This window comes from Bufo bufo, chromosome 6 (assembly GCF_905171765.1).
Source record: "Bufo bufo chromosome 6, aBufBuf1.1, whole genome shotgun sequence".
NCBI lineage: Eukaryota > Metazoa > Chordata > Amphibia > Anura > Bufonidae > Bufo > Bufo bufo.
Window position 1 is genome coordinate 161,467,593 of NC_053394.1, and position 27,746 is coordinate 161,495,338.

The window sequence follows — 27,746 nt, forward strand, 5'->3', positions numbered from 1 at the left end:
GTCAATCTTGTGTGCATCCGTGTTTTTTCACGGACCCATTGACTTGAATGGGTCCGTGAACCGTTGTCCGTCCAAAAAATAGGACAGGTCATTTTTTTTTGACGGACAGGAAACACGGATCCCGGCCGCGGATGAACAACGGTGCATTTTCCGAGTTTTCAACGGACCCATTGAAAGTCAATGGGTCCGCAGAAAATCACGGAAAACGGAACAGCGGCCACGGATGCACACAATGGTCGTGTGCATGAGGCCTGATTAAAACTAAGTTTAAACCAGTACTTCCGGTCCGGTCCGGAAGTTTGGCAGTTCCCTGATCCCCCCCCCCGCCGACCGGAGAGAGGCAGAGACGCCAGGACCAATATGGCGACGGTGGAGCATGGTAGATTTAGAAAAACGCTACCTAAACTGCTCTACACAAGGTAAGGATAAGACCCAGTCTGCATCAAGAACGGACAGCTTAAGGTACAAGGGATCGTCGCCCAGCGGATACCACACGCCGGTCCTCACGGCTGAAACTGTAAGAACAGAAATAGAATTAGAATCCATATAGAACAAATTGATCTCCAAGAGACCACCACCTGTCCCTTCTGTCCGCAGGCCATAAAAATAAAAATCGCATGGTGTGTGTGTTTGGGGAGGTCTTTATAGGGGCCTAATTGGTTAATTATCACCTTCATTAACCACTTCAGCCCCCAGTGCTTAAACACCCTGAAAGACCAGGCCACTTTTTACACTTCTGACCTACACTACTTTCACCATTTATTGCTCGGTCATGCAAATTACCACCCAAATGAATTTTACCTCCTTTTCTTCTCACTAATAGAGCTTTCATTTGGTGGTATTTCATTGCTGCTGACATTTTTACTTTTTTTGTTATTAATCGAAATTTAACGATTTTTTTTGCAAAAAAATGACATTTTTCACTTTCAGTTGTAAAATTTTGCAAAAAAAACTACATCCATATATAAATTTTGCTCTAAATTTATTGTTCTACATGTCTTTGATAAAAAAAAAAATGTTTGGGTAAAAGTTATAGCGTTTACAAACTATGGTACAAAAATGTGAATTTCCGCTTTTTGAAGCAGCTCTGACTTTCTGAGCACCTGTCATGTTTCCTGAGGTTCTACAATGCCCAGACAGTACAAACACCCCACAAATGACCCCATTTAGGAAAGTACACACCCTAAGGTATTCGCTGATGGGCATAGTGAGTTCATAGAACTTTTTATTTTTTGTCACAAGTTAGCGGAAAATGATGATTTTTTTTTTTTCTTACAAAGTCTCATATTCCACTAACTTGTGACAAAAAATAAAAAGTTCTATGAACTCACTATGCCCATCAGCGAATACCTTGGTGTCTCTTCTTTCCAAAATGGGGTCACTTGTGGGGTAGTTATACTGCCCTGGCATTCTAGGGGCCCAAATGTGTGGTAAGGAGTTTGAAATCAAATTCTGTAAAAAATGACGAGTGAAATCCGAAAGGTGCTCTTTGGAATATGGGCCCCTTTGCCCACCTAGGCTGCAAAAAAGTGTCACACATCTGGTATCTCTGTATTCAGGAGAAGTTGAGGAATGTGTTTTGGGGTGTCTTTTTACATATACCCATGCTGGGTGAGATAAATATCTTGGTCAAATGCCAACTTTGTATAAAAAAAATGGGAAAAGTTGTCTTTTGCCAAGATATTTCTCTCACCCAGCATGGGTATATGTAAAATGACACCCCAAAACACATTCCCCAACTTCTCCTGAGTACGGAGATACCAGATGTGTGACACTTTTTTGCAGCCTAGGTGGGCAAAGGGGCCATATTCCAAAGAGCACCTTTCGGATTTCACAGGTCATTTTTGACAGAATTTGATTTCAAACTCCTTACCACACATTTGGGCCCCTAGAATGCCAGGGCAGTATAACTACCCCACAAGTGACCCCATTTTGGAAAGAAGAGACCCCAAGGTATTCGCTGATGGGCATAGTGAGTTCATGGAAGTTTTTATTTTTTGTCACAAGTTAGTGGAATATGAGACTTTGTATGAAAAAAAAAAATAAAAAAAAATCAGCATTTTCCACTAACTTGTGACAAAAAATAAAAAATTCTAGGAACTCGCCATGCCCCTCACGGAATACCTTGGGGTGTCTTCTTTCCAAAATGGGGTCACTTGTGGGGTAGTTATACTGCCCTGGCATTTTCCAGGGGCCCTAATGTGTGGTAAGTAGGTAAATGACCTGTGAAATCCTAAAGGTGCTCTTTGGAATATGGGCCCCTTTGCCCACCTAGGCTGCAAAAAAGTGTCACACATGTGGCATCGCCGTATTCAGAAGAAGTTGGGGAATGTGTTTTGGGGTGTCATTTTACATATACCCTTGCTGGGTGAGAGAAATATCTTGGCAAAAGACAACTTTTCCCATTTTTTTTATACAAAGTTGGCATTTGACCAAGATATTTATCTCACCCAGCATGGGTATATGTAAAATGACACCCCAAAACACATTCCCCAACTTCTCCTGAGTACGGCGATACCAGATGTGTGACAATTTTGTGCAGCCTAGATGCGCAAAGGTGCCTAAATTCCTTTTAGGAGGGCATTTTTAGACATTTGGATACCAGACTTCTTCTCACGCTTTGGGGCCCCTAGAATGCAAGGGCAGTATAAATACCCCACATGTGACCCCATTTTGGAAAGAAGACACCCCAAGGTATTCAATGAGGGGCATGGCGAGTTCATAGAAATTTTTTTTTTTTGGCACAAGTTAGCGGAAATTTATATTTTTAATTTTTTTCTCACAAAGTCTCCCGTTCCGCTAACTTGGGACAAAAATTTCAATCTTTCATGGACTCAATATGCCCCTCACGGAATACCTGGGGGTGTCTTCTTTCCGAAATGGGGTCACATGTGGGGTATTTATACTGCCCTGGCATTCTAGGGGCCCTAAAGCGTGAGAAGAAGTCTGGAATATAAATGTCTAAAAAATTTTACGCATTTGGATTCCGTGAGGGGTATGGTGAGTTCATGTGAGATTTTATTTTTTGACACAAGTTAGTGGAATATGAGACTTTGTAAGAAAAAAAAATAATAATTTCCGCTAACTTGGGCCAAAAAAATGTCTGAATGGAGCCTTACAGAGGGTGATCAATGACAGGGGGTGATCAGGGAGTCTATATGGGGTGATAACCACAGTCATTGATCACGCCCGTGTAAGGCTTCATTCAGACGTCCGGATGCGTTTTGCGGATCCGATCCATCTATCAGTGCATCCGTAAAAATCATGCGGACATCTGAATGGAGCTTTACAGGGGGGTAATCAATAACAGGGGGGGTGATCAATGACAGGGGGGTGATCAGGGAGTCTATATGGGGTGATAACCACCGTCATTGATCATGCCCCTGTAAGGCTTCATTCAGACGTCCGGATGCGTTTTGCGGATCCGATCCATCTATCAGTGCATCCGTAAAAATCATGCGGACATCTGAATGGAGCTTTACAGGGGGGTAATCAATGACAGGGGGGGGGTGATCAATGACAGGGGGGTGATCAGGAAGTCTATATGGGGTGATAACCACAGTCATTGATCACGCCCCTGTAAGGCTTCATTCAGACGTCCGGATGCGTTTTGCGGATCCGATCCATCTATCAGTGCATCCGTAAAAATCATGCGGACATCTGAATGGAGCTTTACAGGGGGGTAATCAATGACAGGGGGGTGATCAGGGAGTCTATATGGGGTGATAACCACAGTCATTGATCATGCCCCTGTAAGGCTTCATTCAGACGTCCGGATGCGTTTTGCGGATAGGATCCATCTATCAGTGCATCTGTAAAAATCATGCGGACATCTGAATGGAGCTTTACAGGGGGGTGATCAATGACAGGGGTGTAATCAATGACAGGGGGGTGATCAGGGAGTCTATATGGGGTGATCACCACAGTCATTGATCACGCCCGTGTAAGGCTTCATTCAGACGTCCGGATGCGTTTTGCGGATCCGATACATCTATCAGTGGATCCGTAAAAATCATGCGGACGTCTGAATGGAGCTTTACAGGGGGTTGATCAATTACAGGGGGTTGATCAATGACAGGGGGGTAATCAATGACAGGGGGGTAATCAATGACAGGGGGGTAATCAATGACAGGGGGGTAATCAATGACAGGGGGGTAATCAATGACAGGGGGGTAATCAATGACAGGGGGGTAATCAATGACAGGGGGGTAATCAATGACAGGGGGGTAATCAATGACAGGGGGGTAATCAATGACAGGGGGGTAATCAATGACAGGGGGGTAATCAATGACAGGGGGGTAATCAATGACAGGGGGGTAATCAATGACAGGGGGGTAATCAATGACAGGGGGGTAATCAATGACAGGGGGGTAATCAATGACAGGGGGGTAATCAATGACAGGGGGGTAATCAATGACAGGGGGGTAATCAATGACAGGGGGGTAATCAATGACAGGGGGGTAATCAATGACAGGGGGGTAATCAATGACAGGGGGGTAATCAATGACAGGGGGGTAATCAATGACAGGGGGGTAATCAATGACAGGGGGGGGTAATCAATGACAGGGGGGGGTAATCAATGACAGGGGGGGGGGGTAATCAATGACAGGGGGGGGGGGGGTAATCAATGACAGGGGGGGGTAATCAATGACAGGGGGGGGGGGGGTAATCAATGACAGGGGGGGGGGGGGTAATCAATGACAGGGGGGTAATCAGGGAGTCTATATGGGGTGATCAGGGGCTAATAAGGGGTTAATAAGTGACGGGGGGGGTGTAGTGTAGTGTAGTGGTGCTTGGTGCTACTTTACTGAGCTACCTGTGTCCTCTGGTGGTTGATCCAAACAAAGGGGACCACCAGAGGACCAGGTAGCAGGTATATTAGACGCTGTTATCAAAACAGCGTCTAATATACCTGTTAGGGGTTAAAAAAAACACATCTCCAGCCTGCCAGCGAACGATCGCCGCTGGCAGGCTGGAGATCAACTCTCTTACCTTCCGTTCCTGTGAGCGCGCGTGCCTGTGTGCGCGCGTTCACAGGAAATCTCGGCCATCGCGAGATGACGCATATATGCGTGACTCTGCGCAGGGCTGCCACCTCCGGAACGCGATCCTGAGTTAGGCGGTCCGGAGGTGGTTAATAAATATAAATAAATTATCAATTTAATAAAAGTTCCACCTGTCCTGATTGTCCACAGGGGCAGTAATACACCAGTTGTGCTGCTGTTGGGGCATCAGGGTAACAGAGGTTATCCACTTTTGGACATTTTTATAAGTGAAAAATAAACTGATCATAGTGCTTCCCTGTAGTAAGATTAGTGATCCATGATTTTTATTAGCATTCAATCCCCATGAAGTGCTACCGCATACTTACATCTATAATGGTATGGCTACACAGCAACACTTAATCTAATGTATGTCTATGGTAACGCTTTCTGCAGGCCAATATCCACGTGTATGGATGAGCGAACTTGCTGTTTGCAAATTCGGGTTCTGGGTGAATTCCGTTGTGCATTACATTATCACAGAATATAACGGAATTCTATGACGGATGCACCACGGACTACATTCCGTCATAATAGAAGTCTATGGGCAGCATAACGGATCCAGACGGTTTACGTTATGCAGAGCACAGCTCCCTTCCATGCCTTGTGGAATCAGCAGACAGGAAGTTCAGAGCATAGAAGCTCCCACCAGAGCTAGTCCCAGGTGCAAGAGACACAGAGCAGAGAAACTGAGCATGATCGACCAGCAGCAGGAGAGAGCAGACAGGTAATAACTTACAAGGCAGAGGGAGACTAAGAAGTAAGTAGATCTTATTAGAGAACAGTGCAAAAATGTTTTTTTACAGCATATTAGACATTTGTAAAGCCTGCACAATGCTTTCAAAGCAGACCCAATCCAGTGAACCGGAATACTACTTTTAGCATGGTGTAAGGGCAGAAGCAGCAGATGCAATCATGCTTCTCCTATCATTGACTTAGCTCCGGCTGAAACCTTGCCTTTACACTGAGAAACAGATCTTCAACTAGGCATGAGGAGTTTCATGTACGTATATCAGGTAAAAAGTAATTAGAGCTGTGTCATAGCATGAGATCATATACCTTACTTACAGCCTAGCAATTATAGCATTACTTGCATCAGGCGATTTTGGCATACATATATATTTTTCTCCAGATAGAGATTAATATCTTATATGTCTCTTTTAGGTTTTGAACCTGAGACCCTCTATATGGAAGGCAGTCCACTTACCTCCAGGCTATAGCCCTACCATGTTGAGGATAGTGGTTTTCTATGCTTAGAAAACTAATACATATTACTGGTTTCTTTACAGATATATATTGTGCCTGAATTTTACTTCTTCTCTGATACTCATACATAATACTCCCCATATCTAGTTCAAGATCTGTATAATGTCCACTGTAGTTGCCCATTGCTTATAATGCCCCTCATAGTGCCTTTAAGAGGTATAATGCCCCATATAGTGGCAAAGTACCTATAATACCCCCACCTAATATTTCATCAAAAATCAAATACTCACCTGACTAATGCTACAAGCCTCTTCTGGCCTTCCCAGCTCAGGTAGTGCGCCCTGACGCACCCGATCACAAATATATAATCGTTCCCTTGTAACCCCCTGCTCCATTTTACTACCTTATAGGCTTCAGCTCTAAGGGTACCCACCGCAGTCTTCAACTCTGTCCTGAGGATGGCAATACAGTTGTCTATGACTGACAAGGTGCTCTGTACTGCAGTCAATGACTGACAGTTGTACACGCCACTGTATCGGAATTCCTCCAGCCCGAGGTTCTGCAATCTAGTTGAAATTTTAACAATCAGATTGGGAGTGCCAGACAGAATCCGCTGAATATAACAATTGAAGTTGTGACCAGTCATTGCTAAAAATCTCCACTGGACCATCAAAGAAAAAGAGAGCACTGGAAACAAAGGAAAGTATTCATTTATGATAACAAGGGCCTCATATTTCAAGATTTCTCAGTGGCTGTTTCTCAAAAAAGAAAATCCTTCATGTTCACATCTATTTGCTACACAACACAAACAAAATATCCGATTTCAACTTCTATACCCTGCCAAGCTATGAATCCATGCAGCAACTGCATGATGATCTTCAATGGCCAAGGCCAAATGCCATCTATGTCAAGAAGATGAAGGAGAATGATAATACCAACTACTTTTTAGGAGACTGACCCCGATCATAATGTTCCTTTCTGCTTTGGCATCCTTATTAGGGTATGGCCACACAATCAGACTTCTGCATGTAGTTTGAGAATCCAATGCAGAGACTTTCTATTTTCCAGTTACTCACATTCAGCATCTTCAGATATGCAGAATGTTCACTGTTCCTGTGCCTTCTTGTAAATTGCCATTCAATACACCACATTTTGATAGATAAATTAATGGCATGTTGTACAGAGTTCAGTCTGGATTCTCTGGATGTTCACATAATAGAATGTGTAACGGCATACAAGGGAATGCTCCAAACTCCCGAACGGAACCTCACGAATAGCTGCTAGCAGACGAATAGGAAACGCACCCAAGCGGCTTACACTCCTAGCAATCAGTCTCTAACAGCATACAGTGAATCCCCCCGAAGAACGAGACGAGGCTCCGTGTTGAGGGTAAAGCAGTGGACAGCCTGAGCTGTGTGTTTATTGTTCTTATATAATATTGTTACACACCAGTACCACCCACAGGGTTTTGTAAAAACAACCAATAAACACGTACAATACAGTGAAACACTCCCACACAAAATCCTCCCCTCTGCCTGTGATACAATTACCTTACACAATGGGTTGATGCAATTATCACAGGCAGGAGAATACACAATGTCTTCTGTCCTGGAGACAACTGAGGAGTAATTCAATTATCTCTCAGGACAAAGGGAAATCGCCAATACACACGTGGAGACAATAGGACAGACATCACTACTCAAATATACAATGTCCCAACCATTACAGTAAACAGACATTTAACATATCCCCAGATGGATTGGATCTGAGCGCTCAATATCCAAACAGCGCTCAGATGCCACAAACAGTCAAATCGCCATGGGGTTTAAGTTTAGCATGGGCTGATGAGAGGGCCCATAATCCTGGGGCAAGAGGCTGGCAACCAGGCTTCTCCACCACCCAGTGGCGAGATTGGTTTCACCACAGAATGAATCTGAACATATTGCAATAATGGCTAAAAATGGGGGTCATACTAATGCCAGTCTGGAGTAAAAAGTCGCAAGACTCTGTTTTGCCATTTTTTTAAACACCCATGCGAAAATATTTTACACCGTCCTCATTACTGGGAGTGGTCGGGCCGTGCCATTGTCTTTGGCAAATTCAATAACATTTAGGCCTGCTTCCAGGCATAAATGATGTCAGAAATCTTCTCCAGTCGCCATAAATTAGGTGCATCCTCCAGCAGCACAGGGGGAATGAAAAGCATAAAACTCCAGCCTTTGATAAATAACCCCATTGTGTTCTATACAGTTTAACAGAAGGTGGCCTGTAGCAATACATGGTTAGTGACATACAGTAAAGTATTGCCATAGAGCACCCATTGAGTGAGTTCCCACATAAATAATGCAATACAGAGTTCCTCAGTGGGCGACACATGCAGAAACTGTAACTAGGTGTTTTCTGCCTGCTTAGTAGCATTGGATGTCTTGGGCAAGCAAACAAGGATTTCTTCTTGCGTTGGAATTCGTGATTGGAGCAGCAAGTACCCAGGACATGTGTCTTACCCAAACTTAGATATGTGTCAAAATGACACAATAGTAATCATGAAAAAATAAAAATATAATAAAACATAATTGGAAGGTATTAAAAAATGATATGGTCATAGGAAATGCACTACCAAAATTCCCTCCATTTATCTTCAGAAGAGCACCAACAGTCATAAAATAATTAGTGCATAGTAAATTTGTTTACATGGTGGGGCTTTTGCGGTGCATGCAAGAATAGGCCGCAGTGACAAAAAGTGGAAGAAAAAGGAAGATAGCATTTCTTCAACTGTGGGTGGAAAAAGTTTTAGGATTAAGGGAGAACTGTCGTGTGAAAGTTTGGGGGTCATACATGTCCTGGAATTCCCCTTTGGATTCCACTATGTAGGAAGGACCCTCAGAAAACAAAAGATTAGAATACAGGAACACATCCACAATATAAGAAAAGGGAATCACAGCGTTTTGCCACACTTAAAAAGTGTCATGAAAAAACCCTAGGGGTTTCAAATTAACAAGGGGAGAGTTGATGAAAAAGAAGTGGAAAAGTGGAGACCTAGTAAAAAAATATTAACAAAAAAGAGGCTGAATGGATTTATAATATTCAGACCTTGCAGCCGAGAGTTCTAAATAGAGAATGGGATATTAAATCAATCTGGATGTATTAGCAAAAGTAAACCACTGAGGCAACGGCCCGACAACGCCGTTTTATAGGTTAGGAGACTGGAGAAAGAGTTGAGAAGCTTGTTAAAGTGCATGATATCTTCACTAGACTGTAGAGGTACATAAGGAGAATATAGGTAGCATGGGAATCGAGTAGCGATTTCGAAATTTAAGGGAAGACTGTCTAGTGAGGGAAAGAAATCCAATTGGTACATATGATCGGGGACCCCATTCACAGACATGAGCAGAGGAATAGTATAGAAGAGGGAAGCCTCTAAATAGGTGGAGACTTTCCTCCATTTAAAGGGAAACTGTCATGTTTTCATAAAAAAATCAATTTTAGAATATGTTACTGCTGCAGCAGCATTATCCACAAAGCAATCTTTAGTTTCTTAACATACCACTGTTTTCCTTGAGTTCTCCCCTTAGTTACGGCTTTTTAACCCCTTAACCGCCTCCGGACCGCCTAACGCAGGATTGCGTTCCCGGAGGCGGTCGATTTGTTCCTCTTCGACGCGTCGGCACGTCATCTCGCGAGACGCGAGATTTCCTGTGAACGTGTGCACACAGGAGCGCGCGTTTACAGGATCGGGAGGTAAACGAGTGGATCTGCAACCTGCCAGCGAATACCTTGGGGTGTCTTCTTTCCAAAATGGGGTCACTTGTGGGGTATTTATACTGCCCTGGCATTTTAGGGGTCCTAAAGTGTGAGAAGAAGTCTGGAATCCAAATGCGTAGAAAATGCCCTGTGAAATCGTAAAGATACTCTTTGGAATTTGAGCCCCTTTGCGCACCTAGGCTGCAAAAAAGTGTCACACATGTAGTATCGCCATACTCAGGAGAAGTAGAACAATGTGTTTTGGGGTGTCTTTACATATACCCATGCTGGGTGAGAGAAATCTCTGTAAAATGACAACTTTGTATAAAAAAAAAAAAAAAAGGGAAAAGTTGTCTTTTACAGAGATATTTATCGCACCCAGCATGGGTATATGTAAAAAGACACCCCAAAACACATTGCCCTACTTCTCCTGAGTACGGCGATACCACATGTGTGACGCTTTTTTGCAGCCTAGGTGCGCAAAGGGGCCCAAATTCCAAAGAGTATCTTTACGATTTCACAGGGCATTTTTTACGCATTTGGATTCCAAACTACTTCTCATGCTTTAGGTCCCCTAAAATGCCTGGGCAGTATAAATACCCAACAAGTGACCTCATTTTGGAAAGAAGAAACCCCAAGGTATTCCGTGAGGGGTATGGTGAGTTCATGTAAAATTTTATTTTTTGTCACAAGTTAGTGGAATATGAGACTTTGTAAGAAAAAAATAAAAATAAATAAATCATTTTCCGCTAACTTGTGACAAAATATAAAAACTTCCATGAACTCACTGTGCCCATCAGCGAATACCTTAGGGTGTCTACTTACAGAAATATGGTCATTTGTGGGGTGTTTCTACTGTCTGGGCATTGTAGAACCTCAGGAAACGTGACAGGTGCTCAGAAAGTCAGAGCTGCTTCAAAATGTGGAAATTCACATTTTTGTACCATAGTTTGTAAACGCTATAACTTTTGCGCAAACCAATAAATATACACTTATTGCATTTTTTTTTATCAAAGACATGTAGAACAATAAATTTAGAGAAATTTATATAGAAATAGTTTTGTTTGAAAAATTTTACAACAGAAAGTGAAAAATTATTTTTTTGCAAAAATTTCGGTCAATTTCGTTTAATAACAAAAAAAGTAAAAATGTCAGCAGCAATGAAATACCACCAAATGAAAGCTCTATTAGTGAGAAGAAAAGGAGGTAAAATTAATTTGGGTGGTAAGTTGTATGACCACGCAATAAACCGTGAAAGTAGTGTAATGCAGAATTGTAAAAAGTGGTCTGGTCATTAAGGGAGTTTAAGCTAGGGAAGTTGAGGTGGTTAAGGACCGGGCGCATTTTCCCCTTAAGGACCAGGCCATTTTTTGCAATCTGACTAGTGTCACTTTATGTGTGAATAACTTTAAAACGCTTTTACTTATCCAGGACATTCAGAGTTTCTTTTTTCGTCACATATTGTACTTCATGACACTGGTAAAATGGAGTAAAAAAAATGCATTTTTATTTACAAAAAAATACTAAATTTACCCAAAATTTTGAAAAATATGATAATTTCTATTTTTTCTACTTTTATAATAGCTAGTAATACCTCCAAAAATAGTTATCATTTTACATTCCCCATATGTCTACTTTATGTTTGGATAATTTTTAGAATGCCATTTTATTTTTTGGGGACATTACAAGGCTTAGAAGCAAATCTTGAAATTTTTCTGAAAATTTCTAAAACCCACTTTTTCAGGACCAGTTCAGATCTGAAGTCCCTTTTTGAGGCTTACATTCAGTGGCTTTTTTTTTCTTATCGCCGCAGCGCTTGTGTAGTGAATGTGCAGGGATTAAAAAAAAAAAAAGTCACTGCGGCGGGGCGGGCGTGGGTGAACGCACGTGTGGGCGACTAATCAGGCCTGATCGGGCAAACACTGTTTTGGGTGGAGGGCGAGCTAAGGTGACACTAATACTATTATAGATCTGACTGATCTCTTACAGATACTATAAAAGTACCAATGCTGATTAGCGACACGCTAATCAGCGACTGCGGTGGGCTGGGCGCTAACTACCAAAGGGGCCTAAACTAATCTAAACCTAACAGTCAATACTGGTGAAAAAAAAGTGACAGTTTACACTGATCACTTTTCCCCTTTCACTAGTGATTGACAGGGGGGGATCAAGGGGTTAATTGGATGATTGGGGGGGGGGTGATCTGGGGCTAAATGTGTTGTGCTTGGTGTACTCAGTGATATGTGCTCTCTGCTGGGACCAACCAACAAAAAGGACCCAGCAGAGAGCACAGAAGCCATTTAACACATTATATTTATTTGCGATGATCATTAGCTGGCGACGAACTTCTCCTGTAACTTTTACCGGCCCGCACTGCGCGGGCTATGCGCGTAATCTTGCGTCTCGCGAGATGACGCGCCTACAAAGAAACAAACCGACCGCCCGCAGGACGCATCCCTGCGTTAGGCGGTCGGGAGGAGGTTAAAGTGTAACTGCCATTCTATTTTTATTTATGTAATGTGTAGGGACAGTGATGCTGACCATTTTTGTAATATACTTTACTGAAATTGTACATTTTTATTAGAAAAATAGCGCATTTTGAGCCTCAGCAACGCTCCTGTCTTCTGTTTACATAACAGTCAGTGGTAGCAAGTCTCCACAGTTACGTAAACAGTAGCGCTCACCCGAGCACAGTTTCCCCTTCAAACAGCTGATTGCCAGGGGTGCTTAGAGTTTGGACAGCCACCTATCTGATATTGATGACAGGTCATCTATATCATGAAAACATAACCCCTTTAAGTTGGACTAACCATACTCAATGCATTCTGCTCCAGTCCACCAGTCATTACATTCACACATAGAAAGTTTCATTCAATTCCAACAACTCCTTGATACGTTACTCTGGTTAACGAGTGTACATTAAGATCTACTAGACACATTTACTTGCGTACCTTTGGTTTATGTGTCCAAAGAAAATGACTCAACTTCTGCTTCCGATTAGTTGGCAGGCTGTGCATCACACCATAGTAATGTCAGTCTCACAACTCCCTCAAAACTTGTGTTACCTGCAGTGAAAGAAAGCAAGTACAGCTTCTGTGCATGCACAGATGAGCAGGTACACATGCTGCAATGAAGCGGGATACAAGGAGATGCATTGTAAAACAGTAGGTGCAGCTCTCCACCTGCGTGCCCACCGGTGATGCACGTGGAAGTTCCCTACAGCAAATGCTTTTATAAAGTGCAAAGTGATTTGGGGGGGGGGGAATGCACCAACTTTTTAATGACATTTTCTGAGATTACATTTAATGACCTATATGTTTATGCGCATAAGATCTTCTTAATGAGCCAGTTATATTAGTGTGAAAACCCGCTTCAACACAAAAAAGATATTTAATCAGCACGGCAAACTCCAGTCCCGTGGGCTGTTCCACGCGAGATATGGACGCAGGAGGACCAGCTCTTCACTTCGCTGGAAGACAAAGCCAGTGCTTGGTACTCATGTCACACTTTTTTAAATAACGCCTGCACACCCACCCCTCTTCTACTATGGAGCTCATCAAAATGCTACAGTCTCCACCCTGGACAGGCGCAGTCTCTACATTAGTATGTCGGCTGTCCCCACTCCACACACCATTATCCTTCCACTATACTCCTTGTGGAAAGTGGTTTTCTTTATGTCTTGGCGACCCTTAGACTGACCTACGTAGCACCGATAGGATCGCATAGCATTATATTGATTTATGATGTACTGTCTAACACTAACATAATGCTGTAGGTCAGGACGAGAGCCCTCAGACGCACACTGCAAGTTCAATGCACTGAACTCGCTCATGTGAAACCAGCCTAAGGGCCCATGCACATGTGTATTTTGCGGTCCGAAACAAAACCACATCAGTGTTGGATCCGTATTTTTTGCAGATCCATTGTAAGAATTCCTGTCCTTGTCAGTTTTGCAGACATGTTTTTTTTTTGCAGAACGGAATGCACACAAGTCATTTCAGGTTTTTTGTGGACCCATTAAAATGAATGGTTCCACATAGACCTGTAAAAAAAAGGAATGAAAAAATAAAATCTATATCTATATGTCCTTATACTCAGTTTCTGTGGGTGTCACAGCAGGACTCATTTGCCATAACCCCAGAATTGAGAAAAAAAAAAAAAAGATTTTCTGCAACTCTGGGTTTGCAGATGTAGTAAACGTGCGAGTCGTGTTGTGGCCCCATTCATTTCTACATGAGTACTGCTACACTGAATACTAACACATTCTAACAACCCATTGTAGGCAACCATACTGCCGATATGGCCCTCGGTAAAAAGGCGTTTGACACCAGATCTAAATCCATTCAGGTTAAATTAAAAAAAACATACATACCACCACCTTTCAAAATATTTTATTTTTCAACAATCCAGGAGAAACCAGTAATAACTATTCACAGCTTATATCTAGTAACCTACAGTTACATGGATTGTAAAACTATCAGAGGTGCCAATAAAATTCTCTTTAGGACACATGAGGGAGAGTGGCAGTAGGCACATCTACGTACATTACTAGAGTCTGACTTTACGGTTTTATTGTAGTCTGGATTGCCATTGATTGGTCTCTTCTTGTGGGCATCACTGGAGAGATATGCTTCAAGCTTGGGACGGCTACTAATGCGTTTGACATAGGCACAGAGGAGTGGGAAGCCTGAAAGGCAGTCTGGTGCCAGAACAAGATGGTTGTGCAGAAGATCCACCAGGTTGTAATCGGCAAAGGAAATCTACAAAGCAATAGGGAAATAATGCAGTTAGATATCACAACTTTAGGAGTCAACGACTTAATGGGTATTCGGGCCCAACCAGTTGCTCCGTTCATTTCAGGAGGGTACAGGCCCCCCCCACCCCCCTGCATTTCTTAATTGTTCAAGTCACCCTGAATTTGTGGTCAGTTCGCAGAAAGGTCTATGAAGAGGGGAACCAGTATGGAGAACATAATACAAGTACTGAGCAGATTTACTGTCAGCTGGACTATTAAACAATGAATGGCCCTGATAAGTGAAGGAGGCATTTCTCCATCTCTAACATATAAATTTCTCCTCCTCACTTGTACTATGGATTTATACAAAGTTGTTTATAATCCAAGGTACACGTCAATGCGTTTCCATGGTAACAGACTACAAACAATCATCCTGCTGTCATACAGTTTTCCATGTGTCCCTTACTTGCTGCTAAAGTACTGGAGCAACAAAGTTGGTTGTGAAGGTGTGCACAGCTTTTAGATCTTTATGAGCACGAGTATTCCTATGTGGACTTTCCATTTCTTGCAGGCTCTCTAACAGCAGCCTGTGTCAGTGACAGAATTACTTTTTTTTTTAAATCAATTTTCAGATCAATGGCCTGTCAATTAAATAGTCCTAGTATAACTAAAGCAAATCAATACTCACATGAGCTCCTACCACAAACCCCTTCCCCTCATTATTAGAGGCAAGCAGACGTTCAAAGTGACCAAGGTCAGTGGGCAGAGCCTTAACGTAATCATCTTTTCCATTCTCCTAAACAAAAAAGGAAACATGAATCTTCTGAAGAGGAAGACATTTCTCTGTCAGACTTCTGGGTGTCACTCACATAGTTCTGATAGATCATCTTCAAATACTTAAGCCGAAGATCCTCCACTCCGTCATTAACCATGTCTATGAGGCTTGCCTCACGAGGATTTTTCCCATACAGATCTACAACCCAATCATAGTTCAGAATTAGTAAATATATGCAGAGGGATCCACAAGCTCAATACATGAAAGAACAAAAGAAGCTCCGACACCTGAGTTGCTCCTGATCCCCCAGTTGTGTGGATTAAAACATCTGGCAACGGGGTGGGGGGAAACAGCCAATAGCAGGCCATGACGGGGACTAGCCTCCCTAGAGTCACCTGGAGATGCAGCTGTGCGGGGGATCAGGAGCGGCGCAGGTGCTGGGGAGGTAAGCAAGTATAATCTATACGAGGGGCCCGGGCATGGGGGGGGGGGGGCATATGTTACTTTGTATAACCCCTTTAAGTTGTAATACCATGATTCCTGGCAAGAAGGCGCAACATGGCATTGGACTGATACAGAGTGAAGTCTCCATCTTTAAATCCTGGAAGTTGGCCATACACCTACAAGGAGAAAATAAGACAAGGAACTGTAAGATAGACAGCACTGAATGTGTTAACTACAGCAAAATTCCTAGCATCGATGGGATCTGATTGATGCAGAAGACAACAAAAAAAACAAACCTGTGTAAAGAGTACTGGTCAGGTCCCCACATCCACAGTGATGAAAGCGCTCCTTCCATGCATACAATCAATAGGGATGAACGTAGGGAAAATAGAGAAAACATGGGTACTGGAAGTGGAGCATCTAGGGCAGGGGACAGGAACCTTCGGCACGCCAGCTGTTGTGAAACTACAACTTCCAGCATGCTCCAATCATTTCTATGAGTTCTGAGAAGAGTAGAGGAAGCATGCATGCTGGGAGTTGTAGTTCCACAACGCTGGAGTCTCCCTACTCCTGGTTTATAGTATAAGGACAGGAAGGAACACAGGAGAGGTGAGAATTGATGACCAAACCTAATGATAAGCAGGGTGTTCTAGTGGTGATAAATAAGGGCCTTAGACTGAGAACATAATATATTTATTAACATTTAAAATTTTTTACATAAAATTACTCAAATATTAACCATTCTGGAACGTCCTTTCAGAGATGGCAGCTGCCAAGCGGGTGGCCTGCTGTCAGTGACAGCAGGACACCCCAGAGAGCAGGCAGGGACCAGTCCTGTAGGTCCCCGCCTTCTAGATCACTGTATACAAAGCACTCAACGAGTCCTGTCCAGGCCCGGTGGTGATGTGACTGCCAGGGGAGTGCAGGAGCTGACGGGTCTTCCACAGATCACGATCAGCCCTGCACTGAGGCCATGACGAACTTGGTCTATAGGGCAGGCAAATACCCGGTGGAACACCTTACCTTCCTTATGGTGGGGGTGATCAATGCATGGAACCAGTTTGTGGTGGTGAGGGGACAAAAAACACAAAACGTATGGTCCCCAGTTTTGCCCCTATGGAGAAACCCTAAACTCCCAGAATTGGCTTCTCTCTCAGACTGAGTTCAGGCTGCAGAGGGGGATTAAATACCTCACCCAATTGTATGATGAGGGGGTTTTTAAGACTCTCTCAGCTCTACAGGCCGAATACAATATACCACGCTCATCCCTCTAGGTTTTTCCAACTGAGGCATGTATGCGAGTCTCAATTTGGGGTGGGCCCTTTGCGGCTGGAATATGGGGAGATAGAGAAAATTGCCAGGCGAGTAGAACATGGTAAAATGGTCTCTGCCTTCTATGGGACACTAATATCCTATCAACCTTCGCCTATATCTAAAGCTTTCGTCAAATGGAAAGAGGATATCACGAATTTAGACCTGCGGCAGGAGAGGAAATTAGCCTCTACATGGAGAGCGGTGATTTGTGCGCGGGATCAGCCGATTCAGGCTAAGTGGATACAGAGTATATTTGACTCCTGTGCGTCTAGCTCGCATATACAAACTCAGATATCTGTACCAGATGTGGCATTGGCAAGGGAACGTTAATGCACATGATTTGGGAATGTCCAGTTATTGCAGACTTTTGGGAAGACGTGCACAGATCTCAATTCCAGACTGGGTCTCCCGGCAGTTATATCCCCAGAAGTTAGTCTACTGGGCCTTGTCAACGACATTATTCCTACCAAATACACTACAATCCTTTATAGGTTACTACTATTCTATGCTAGGAAGTCCATCCTGCTAAATTGGAAGCCTCCAAAGAGTCCCTCCTTATCCCACTGGACTCCACTCATCAATGCAACTTTACCCATGTACAAATTGACCTTTGAAGCTAGGGGTACACCAGACAGGTTTGAAAAGATTTGGGGGCCTCTGGTTGAGTGCCAACTCTGTATCGGAATAACTCAGACACAACTCTGGTGTCTGCAGGTTGCTGCCCAAGTGAATGCGGTGTGAATGTCTGACAGTCTTCGATAGCGACCAATTATATCAAGGACAACTAGGATTAGGAGTTAAAGGTGAAATGTACGGTTTCAACATCTTAATTCTACATAAAGCCTTCTCCTGACTGTCAGTTAAGGTAGATGAAAGTAATTGTCCTTTTTATTCTGTTTTGAATGTTATTGTTTTGTTGTTGTAAACTTGGGGGGGGGGGAGGTATACTGAACTCCAGGTGGCAGCCCTACAATCTGCTCTATAGAAGCGGAGGCCCTCTTCCCAGGAAGTAGAGACTGATCTAGTAGAGTGAGCCCTGAATTCTGATGGCAGAACAGCTCCCTTGGATGATTTTATGCCAAGTAAATAGCTTGCCTTATCCATCTAGCAATAGTCTGGGAAGATGCAGCAGAGCCCTTCTTAGCACCCTGAAAGGAAATCAACCAACGGAAGAAGGACCTCCAGGGCTGTGTGACCTGCAGATATTGAATTAAACATCTCCTCACATCTAAACAATGGAACTCCGATTTTTTTTCTCTCTTTTTAGAGAAGCACAGAAGGGAAGAACTATCTCTTGGGAATGGTGAAAAGAGGAAGACACCTTTGGCAAAAGAAGGATCAGGAGAAATAACCACCCTAGCCAAGATTTTTAAGTAAGGCTGGTCAATGGAAAGAGCAGCAATCTCACTAAGGCCACTTTCACACGGGCAGGTTTTCAGCACGGGTGCAATGTCTGAGGTGAACGCATTGCACCCCACTGAATCCGGACCCATTCACTTCAATGGGGCTGTTCAGATGAGCGGTTATATTTACGCATCACTTGTGCATTGCGTGAAAATCGCAGCATGCTCTATATTCTGCGTTTCACGCAATACAGGCCCCATAGAAATGAATGGGTCTGCATGAAAAATCGCAAGCAAGTGCTGATGCGGTGCGATTTTCACGCATGGTTGCTAGGAGAGGGATGAAAGCAACTCAGATCCCATTAAACTGTATACACTATAATTTTCCCTTATAACATGGTTATAAAGGGAAAATAAAAGCATTCTAATACAGAATGCTTACTAAAATGTGGATTGAGGGGGGGTTAAAAAAAAATGAACTCCCCTCATCCAATTGATCGCGCAGCCGGCATAGTCTTCTTGCTTCTTTCAGGACCTGCAAAAGGATCTATCTTCATTTAGCAGGACCTGCGCTTTTGTCAAAGGTCCTGAAAGAAGCAAGAAGACTATGCCGGCTGCGCGATCAATTGGATGAGTTCATTTTTTTTAATTTTTTTTAACCCACCCTCAATCCACTTTTAGTAAGCATTCTGTATTAGAATGCTATTATTTTCCATTTATAACCATGTTATAAGGGACAGCAATTGAGTGCCTACTCGCACGGTTTTCCCCGCAATGCACACAACGCATCCGTAGCAAATCCAGGATGCCCGTGTGAAAGAGGCCCAACTCTTCTAGCAGAGGTCATCGCTAGGAGAAAAGCCAGCTTTAGGGAGAGCATCTTAGGGGAAATGCTGTCTATTGGCGCAAAAGGATCTGACATCAGGGCTGAAAGAACCAAGTTTAAATCCCAAGGAGGGATCCTATGTCTGCAAACTGGGGATAACTTAGAAACTGCAGTGATGAATCCTTAGGACAGGAAACAGAACTGGAGGTGGAGAGGGTGGTCCCTCTTTTAAAGGGTTTCTGTCACCTGAAAAATGGTATTAAGCTGGCTGACATTAGCGATGTGCTAATGTCAGCTGAACATACCTATACATACCTATATTAGAGCCATCTCACTGCCTGAAGCCATTGAGATTTTTTATAATATGCTAATTAGCCTCTAGGAGCGGGGGGGGGGGGGCATTGCACTTGCTCCTAGAGGCTGTTTGCCCACCTCTTTTCATGCCCTTCTCTTGATTGACAGGGCCAATAGATACTCACACCAGGATGATCCTCCATTTTCCGCAACACTAGTGCTTTACTCAGCAGTCTGAGATGTCAGTACTCAAGATACTTGCATTAACCCCTGCTGCACAGTTACTTTACCTCCAAGGAGGTCACCCCCTGGTCCATCACTGGTTCTGTACACCCTTCCAGCATACAGTCACCACACATCAAGTTTGCAGACTAGACCCTCATGCCACCTGTAGGTACAGTAGACTCCTGGTTGCCACTAGCTGTTATGGTAACATCCTTGTCATCAACCATGAACTCTAGGAGCACACATGAGCAGTCCCCTCATCTGAATTAAAGGCATTCTGTCACCACTAGTGAGCGTATACAACTGCTCATATGGCACTGTAGGTCTCCTTGAGGGCATTCTAACCAGAACTGTATAGGCAATCTAAATTTATTTGTGCCCCTCAAAAAACGATTTCATAAATATGGCAATGAGCTTGTAAAAGAGTCCAAGGGGCGGAACTTATCGCTCATGGAGCCCGGCCGCCCCCATTCTTAGAGAGCCCTGCTCCTTCCCTCATCTGCTATTCTTGATGTGCGGACATCACCCTGCTGCAGCAGTAAAAAAATAAAATAATCTCGCGCATGCGCATCATCTAGTGCGTTTGCCTGTACGCGCTGAATAACTCAATAACTGATCTGTGCAGTTTTTGCAGTTGTGTGTATGGAGCGATCTGCAAAATAAGGGCCTAATAGGGGATCTGAACCTGCGCTCCTCTAATCACTCATTCTGTTACTGTAAATCTGACAGGCAGTCTATTAGGGTGAGAGGAAACACTGAATGCAGCAGTATACCAGAGCTGGCATCCACAAGTGATGGAGCGGGCACAGACCCCGATCCCACGCCATCACCTGATCTACATTTTACCATTATACTTTGCCCATGAGGGGTTTCATCTTACCGCAGCTTTCTTCAGATCCCCCTTCTGCCAGTCATCAGACGTTACGACTTCCTCCTTCCATTGAGCTCCCTGGTCAGCCATGAGCATTCGCATAGCTTCACAACGACCTGACAAGGAAATCAAAGAGAAATAACTCACCCCAAACCCCTGCAGACCACAATGCAGTTCTCCCCCAAACATTACAGAAATGAAAATCCAGTCATCTTCTATTATAGCCTCTTCCTTACAGCAGCCCGATATCCTGACTAGGGCCAAGCTGCAGTACCAGACAGACACGTTTGGATGTCGCTCTGTGAGGAATTCTGCCCCTTTCACACCAGTGGATGCCGCGCGGGTAATCTGCTGCGTGGAAGACCGCCAAGCCCCGCTCCGGACAGCAGAGACACGGAGCAGTAACATGATTGATAATGCTCCGTGTCTGACCTTTTTACTACAGAATCACGGTGACAACTTTATCTTACCGTGATTCTGTAGTAAAAAGATCAGAGGGGCATGGAGCATTATCAATCATGTTACTGCTCCGTCTCTGCTGTCCAGTGCGGGGCTTGGCAGTCTTTCACACAGCGGATTACCCGCACGGCATCCGCTCGTGAGAAACAGCCCTTGTAGGTGCAGCTGACTGTAGTAGACCATCAATGTAAAAATGCTTTAAATGGTTTGGTTCTAAGAAAGAAAACCTCTACTTACCTCTGGCATTAAAATAAATGATGGTGTATTCAGGCACTAAAGAGCGAGAAGAGAGACAGGCGGTATTAATTGGTGGTAATGCTACATGACTTCTGTATATGCCGGTTGTTACAAGTTAACCCTAAGGGGTCATGCACACAGCCGGTGTAGTTTTTGTGGTCCGCAAAACACGGATACCGGCCGTGTGTGTTCTGCATTTTGCAAAACGCAACATCCAGCCCATAATATAATTTGTCTGTTTTATGGACAAGGATAGGACATGTTCTATCTTTTTTTAGGATGCCACACTCATACGTGGCAGTGCCGATGGCTGACTGAGGGAGTCCCCTTCCTCTGAAACCACTTAGACGCTGTGGTTGCCATCAACATCTAAAGGGTTAAACTGCCGGGATCAGCGCTTCCACCATTCGGGCGGGACTCCCGCTCTCCACTGTCCAGGAGACCCATGCAGCACTTACATCTTAAAGGGTTTCTACCACCACATTTTGACCTAATCAGCTGTCAGACACTAGCGATCTGCTAGTGTCTGCTCTACCTAACCATGCTATTGTAATTCCTTTCTGTGCAGCGGTTACCCTAAAAAACGTAGTTTTATTGTTATGCTAATGAGCCTCTAGGTGCTATGGGGGCGTCTTTTCAGCACCTAGAGGCTCCGTCCACTCACTATTTCCGCCGCCCAGCGCGCTCCAGCCCGCTCCTCTAGATTGACAGACTACTTCTCTGCATCTCGGCCGAATTCTCGCACCTGCGCCGTGTGCTTCTGTATTAGGCGCAGGCACAGTGAAGATGCCGGCGCAGGGAGACAGTCCCTGCGCCTGCGCGGAATACAGAAGCACGCGGCGCAGGCGCGAGAATTCGGCCGAGATGCAGAGAAGTAGTCTGTCAATCTAGAGGAGCGGGCTGGAGTGCACTGGGCTGCGGAAATAGTGAGTGGACGGAGCCTCTAGGTGCTGAAAAGACACCCCCATAGCACCTAGAGGCTCATTAGCATAGCAATAAAACTACGTTTTTTAGGGTAACCGCTGCACAGAAAGGAATTACAATAGCATGGTTAGGTAGAGCAGACACTAGCAGATCGCTAGTGTCTGACAGCCAATTAGGTCAAAATGTGGTGGTAGAAAGTTGAAACCCTTTAATGACCGCTGTAAAAAGGCGTATCGGCGGTAAGGCAGTTTCCTAATGTTTTTTGCACCCTTGCCAGTTCTGAAATGGCAGCTTTCACTGGGTTTAACGTTTCCCATAATAAAACATATGACTTTCATAAGCAAGTCTGGCAGCTGTCTAAAGTTAACCACTTCACTGCCAAAGCGCTGATACTGCAGGGAGCAGGTGTGTAGGAGAAGCAGCCAAGATGGAGAACAGCCATTGTGAGTAAGACATCCATGAGAACAGCGTGCGGCGATTTGCCAGAAGCTCCGTTACCCCCTCTGCACAGACCATGAGCAAAAGCGTGAGCGCCATCTAGTGGCTGCTGACATGTAGCTTCCTTGTCGGATGCACTGTACAAGCAAGTACTGGGGGACTTTAGGAGTACAACTGGAAACCATATGACTTCTATTGAACGCAATTTAACCCCTTAAAGGGATTGCCTAAAAATCTCGGACAACCCCTATATTAACCCCTTACTCCAGCACCATTCTCTGTGCCACTTCTCTGGTACTCCCACTGCATGTCACCGAGTACCAGGATGTGCCTGGATCCAGTCACTGTCCTCAGCTGTAGACCACCAAGGACAATGATTGGCCAGACGGTCAGGTACAGCAGCAAAGCGCGCTGAAGTAACGGGTGAGACATTATATGGTTTTTAGGTCATGCCTGCTGATGTTAGGAGCATACATCCCAGCAACACACAGCAGGAGACCAGAAGACCCCCGTTACATCACAGTATTCGGCCCCATGCACACAGCCGTATCCAGAGGCATCCTGCCTTCTCCCCTACGTCCCACCATATGCCTATTTTCCCACAAAACTGACAATCGGACGTTCTATTTTTTGCAGGCCATGGAATGGACATATTGTTGAGGACAGTGCGCCGTCCCCATTGAAATAAATAGTTCTGCATCTGATTGTCAAAAAAATGTGGACCTAAACAGGTCTGCTGCCCAGAGACTGTCATCCAACTTTCCAGTGCCAACTACAGTCCATAGGAGGGCACAGAGCTGCGTGCTCCTCAAAGCATTCCTAAGGCCTCATGCACACAACTGTTTTTGTCCGCAGCGAGCAGCAGTTTTTGCGGCTTGGATGCAGAACAATTCACTTCAATGGGGCAGCAAAAGATGCTGACAGCACTGCGTGTGCTGTCCGCTAGGAGTGGGTGATATGGCCTAAAATCCATATTGCTATATAATTTTAAGCATGTGCAATATGCGATATATATCGAGATATATTGTTTTCTATATGGGGGGGGTGTTTAAACTTTTTTTTTTTACTTTATTTAATCACCGTTAGCCTCCTTAACCACTTCCCATCTGGGCCATTTGCCCCCTTCCTGACCAGGCCAAATTTTGCAAAACTGACATCTCACTTTATGTGGTAAAAACTTTGGAACGCCTTTATTTATCCGTCATTCAGAGATTGTTTTCTCGTGACACATTGTACTTCATGATAGTCATAAATTTGAGTCAAAATATTTCACCTTTATTTATGAAAAAATCCCAAATTAACCCACAAATTTGAAAAATTCGCAATTTTTTTAAATTTCAATTTCTCTGCTTTTAAAAAAGAAAGTGATACCTTATAAAATATTTATTATTTAACATTCCCCATATGTCTACTTTATGTTGGCATCATTTTGGAAATGTCATTTTATTTTTTTTAGGACGTTAGAAGGCTTAGAAGTTTAGAAGCAATTCTTCAAATTTTTAAGAAAATTGCCAAAACCCACTTTTTAAGGACCAGTTCAGGTCTGAAGTCACTTTGTGGGGCCTACATAGTGGATACCCCCATAAATGACCACATTGTAGAAACTACACCCCTCAAGGTATTCAAAACCGATTTTACAAACTTTGTTAACCCTTTAGGCGTTCCACAAGAATTAAAGGAAAATGGAGATCAAATTTTTAAATTTCACTTTTTTGGCAGATTTTCCATTTTAATCAATTTTTTTCTTTAACACATCGATGGTTAACAGCCAAACAAAACTCAATATTTATTATCCAGATTCTGCGGTTTACAGAAACACCCCACTTGTGGTCATAAACTGCTGTATGGGCACACGGCAGGGCGCAGAAGAAAAGGAACTCCACATGGTTTTTAGATGCCATGTCCCATTTGAAGCCCCCTGATGCACCCTTACAGTAGAAACTCCCAAGAAGTGATCCCATTTTGGAAACTAGGGGATAAAGTGCCAGTTTTATTAGTACTATTTTTGGGTACATATGATTTTTTGATCATTCATTATAACACTTTATGGGGCAAGGTGACCAAAATTGGTTGTTTTAGCACAGTTTCTATTTATTTATTTTTACAGCGTTCACCTGAGGGGTTCAGTCAAGTGACATTTTTATAGAGCAGATTGTTACAGACATGGCGATACCCAATATGTATACTTTTTCTCATTTATTAAAGTTTTACACAATAATAGCATTTTTGAAACAAAAAAATTATGTTTTAATGTGTCCATGTTCTGAGAGCTATAGTTTTTTTATTTTTTTGAGAGATTCTTATGTAGGGGGCTCATTTTTTGCGGGATGAGGTGACTGTTTTATTGGTACTATTTTGTGGGACATACGCGTTTTTGATCACTTGGTGTTGCACCTTTTGTGATGCAAGGTGACAAAAATTGCTTGTTTTGACAGTTTTTAAAAAAATTCTTTTACGGTGTTCACCCGAGGGGTTAGGTCATGTGATATTTTTATAGAGCTGGTTTTTACGGACGCGGTAATAACTAATATGTATACTTTTTTTTTTTCTATTTTTAACTTTTTTTTTCATTCCTTACTTGGGGACTTTTTTTTACATGTGAAACTTTTTTTTATTTTTTATTTTCAACCTTTTATTTTTTATTTTACACTTTTCGTCCCCCATAAGGTCATACAAGACCTCTGGGGGACATTTGCTTCACTTTTTTTTTTCACTGTTGATTTCTCCTGTAACTGGGGCTGACATAGTAGCCCCAGTTACAGGACAAATACACCCCTAGAGAGGCTGTACAGCAGCAATCCAGCGCTGTACAGCCTCAGAGCAGGGCTGATCGAGGTCTCTGAGAGACCTCACACAGCTCCTGCACTCTCCGGTCACATGACCGCCGGGCCGGAACAGGAAGCGCACAGCGCTTCCTTCTCTGCAGACACAGCGCTCGGTGAGCGCTGTGTCTGCAGCGATCCGGAAGGCAGGGACACCTGGGCACTGTCCCTGCCTTGTCTTAGGGTTGCCCTGCTGTCACTGACAGCGGGCAACCCGATCAGCAGCTGCACGATTAGCGTGCAGCTGCACTTTCTGAAAAGACGTTCTGGAACGTCCGTTCAGAAATAGACGTCCACCCATAGGACGTTTATATCCTATGGGATGACGTAAAGCGGTTAAGGGCTAGAACCCTTGTCATATTCACCCTAATAGAGCTCTATTAGGGTGAATAGGACTTTACACTCTCCCTGCTGCCCTGTGCTTTATGCACACAACAGCAGGGAGCTGACCATGGCAGCCAGCCTCTCATGTGCCCCCCAGCCTCTCCCTCTTATCAGCCCCCTCTGGTAACTCAAACCCCCCCCTCCCCAGTATTAATAATTGGTGGCAATGACCACAGGGTCCCACCACACCCCCTTCATTGCTGGAAGTGGGCAGTTCCGATCGGAGTCCCAGCAGTGTAATGCTGGGGATCCGATCGGTTACCATGGCAGCCAGGAGTCACGCTACTGAAGTCCTGGCTGCCATGGTATGTTAATGACCAGCATTATACTCACGTGCGCCGTGGCCGCTCCTTCTCATAGGTCTGTACAGCGCATTGCTAATGCTATAAGCATTAGCAATGCACCAGACAGAAGGAGCGACCGACGGCCACAGCGCACGCGAGTATAATGCTGCTCACTAACATACCATGGCAGCCAGGACTTCAGTAGCGTGATCCTGGCTGCCATGGTAACCGATCGGATCCCCAGCATTACACTGCTGGCACTCCGATCAGAACTGCCCACTGCCACCAATGATGGGGGGGGGGGGACCCTGTGGGATATGGCCGGCACATTCATTGGTGGCGCAGTGGCCACAGTCCCTCCCCTCTTCCTCCTACTCTGTTCTCATTGGTGGTCAGCAGCAGCCGCGCACAGTGGGGAGGGAGGGACTCCCCTTCTCCACTGTGCTGGTTGAGGAGAACATGGTGCGCGCCGAGAGCGCGATCATATCACGGTCCAGTGATATAGGCAATATGCACAAAATCCATATCGTAGCACAAATGTATATTGCATATATCGCCCACCCCTACTGTCCGCATCCGCTGCTCCGTTCCGTGGTTCGCAAAAAAAAAAATATTGTATAGAACCGGTCCTATTCTTATCCGTTTTGCAGACAAGAATAGGAAGTTATATTAATGGCTGTCCGTGCCATTCGACAAATTGTGTAACGCACAGACGTCATCCGTGTTTTGCGGACCGCAAAACACACAACGGTCATGTGCACGTAACCTAAGGAAGCACCACATAAAACTACAAATAAAGCGGTCATATAGCCCCAGCCATTGGCCTAGCAGGGCTGAGTGAGCGCAGGGGTCTCATACTACACAGCCATATGGTGGATATATTCTCCCGAGGAAGCATTTTCCCTCCTATGGTTCCCATTGTGAATGGCAGGGCACAGTAGCACTGACAGGTCTATAGGCACAGCACCCTCTGGACTGCCCACCATGACACATGCCTGGAGCACAGCGCCCCCTCTAGGTTACATCTGTGTAATGGAGGGCTGGGATCACAGCACAAGTGGCTGCTATAGGCGTCACACCCACTTAAAGGGGAACTCCTGCAGTGGTAAAACAAACTCCAGGAGCTGATGCCGGTGACCACTGTATACACAGCTCATCCTGTACAGCAATGCAAAGTCACCCATGGAAAACGGGACGCAGAAAACTACAGCACTTATCCTTAGTTTCTAGTCCATAAAAGTGTAGGGAGTCTACAGCAGACATCTTCCATTACAGATTCCACTTCCCTCTGATAAGCCGTAAACACCCAGACTCAGCGATAAGAGCCCGCGCCCTATCGTGCAATGCAAGCGCTGAGGCGTCTTACTGTTGTCTTGCGGAGA

The 27,746-nt window shown here is 44.2% G+C and overlaps 1 protein-coding gene across 1 annotated transcript; it reads right to left on the minus strand.

Annotated features, from left to right (window-relative positions):
* Positions 1-457: 457 nt before the first annotated feature.
* LOC121005589 (glutathione S-transferase P 1-like) lies at positions 458-27,746 on the minus strand. The gene is made up of 8 exons (XM_040438368.1): positions 27,731-27,746; positions 21,513-21,548; positions 20,826-20,932; positions 16,032-16,119; positions 15,594-15,697; positions 15,413-15,520; positions 14,550-14,749; positions 458-515 (listed from the first exon to the last, which is right to left on the minus strand). Coding segments are annotated over exons 1-8 (702 nt in total). The 5' UTR covers positions 27,732-27,746.

Bases quoted from the DNA above. Each gene is read 5' to 3' on its own strand.
- LOC121005589 (XM_040438368.1), bottom strand. The intron at 20,933-21,512 runs GTAAGTAGAGGT...TTTCCTTGTCAG, and splicing joins CATTTATTTTAATGCCAGAG to GTCGTTGTGAAGCTATGCGA. The intron at 16,120-20,825 runs GTAAGATGAAAC...TTCTCCTTGTAG, and splicing joins GGGATCTGAAGAAAGCTGCG to GTGTATGGCCAACTTCCAGG.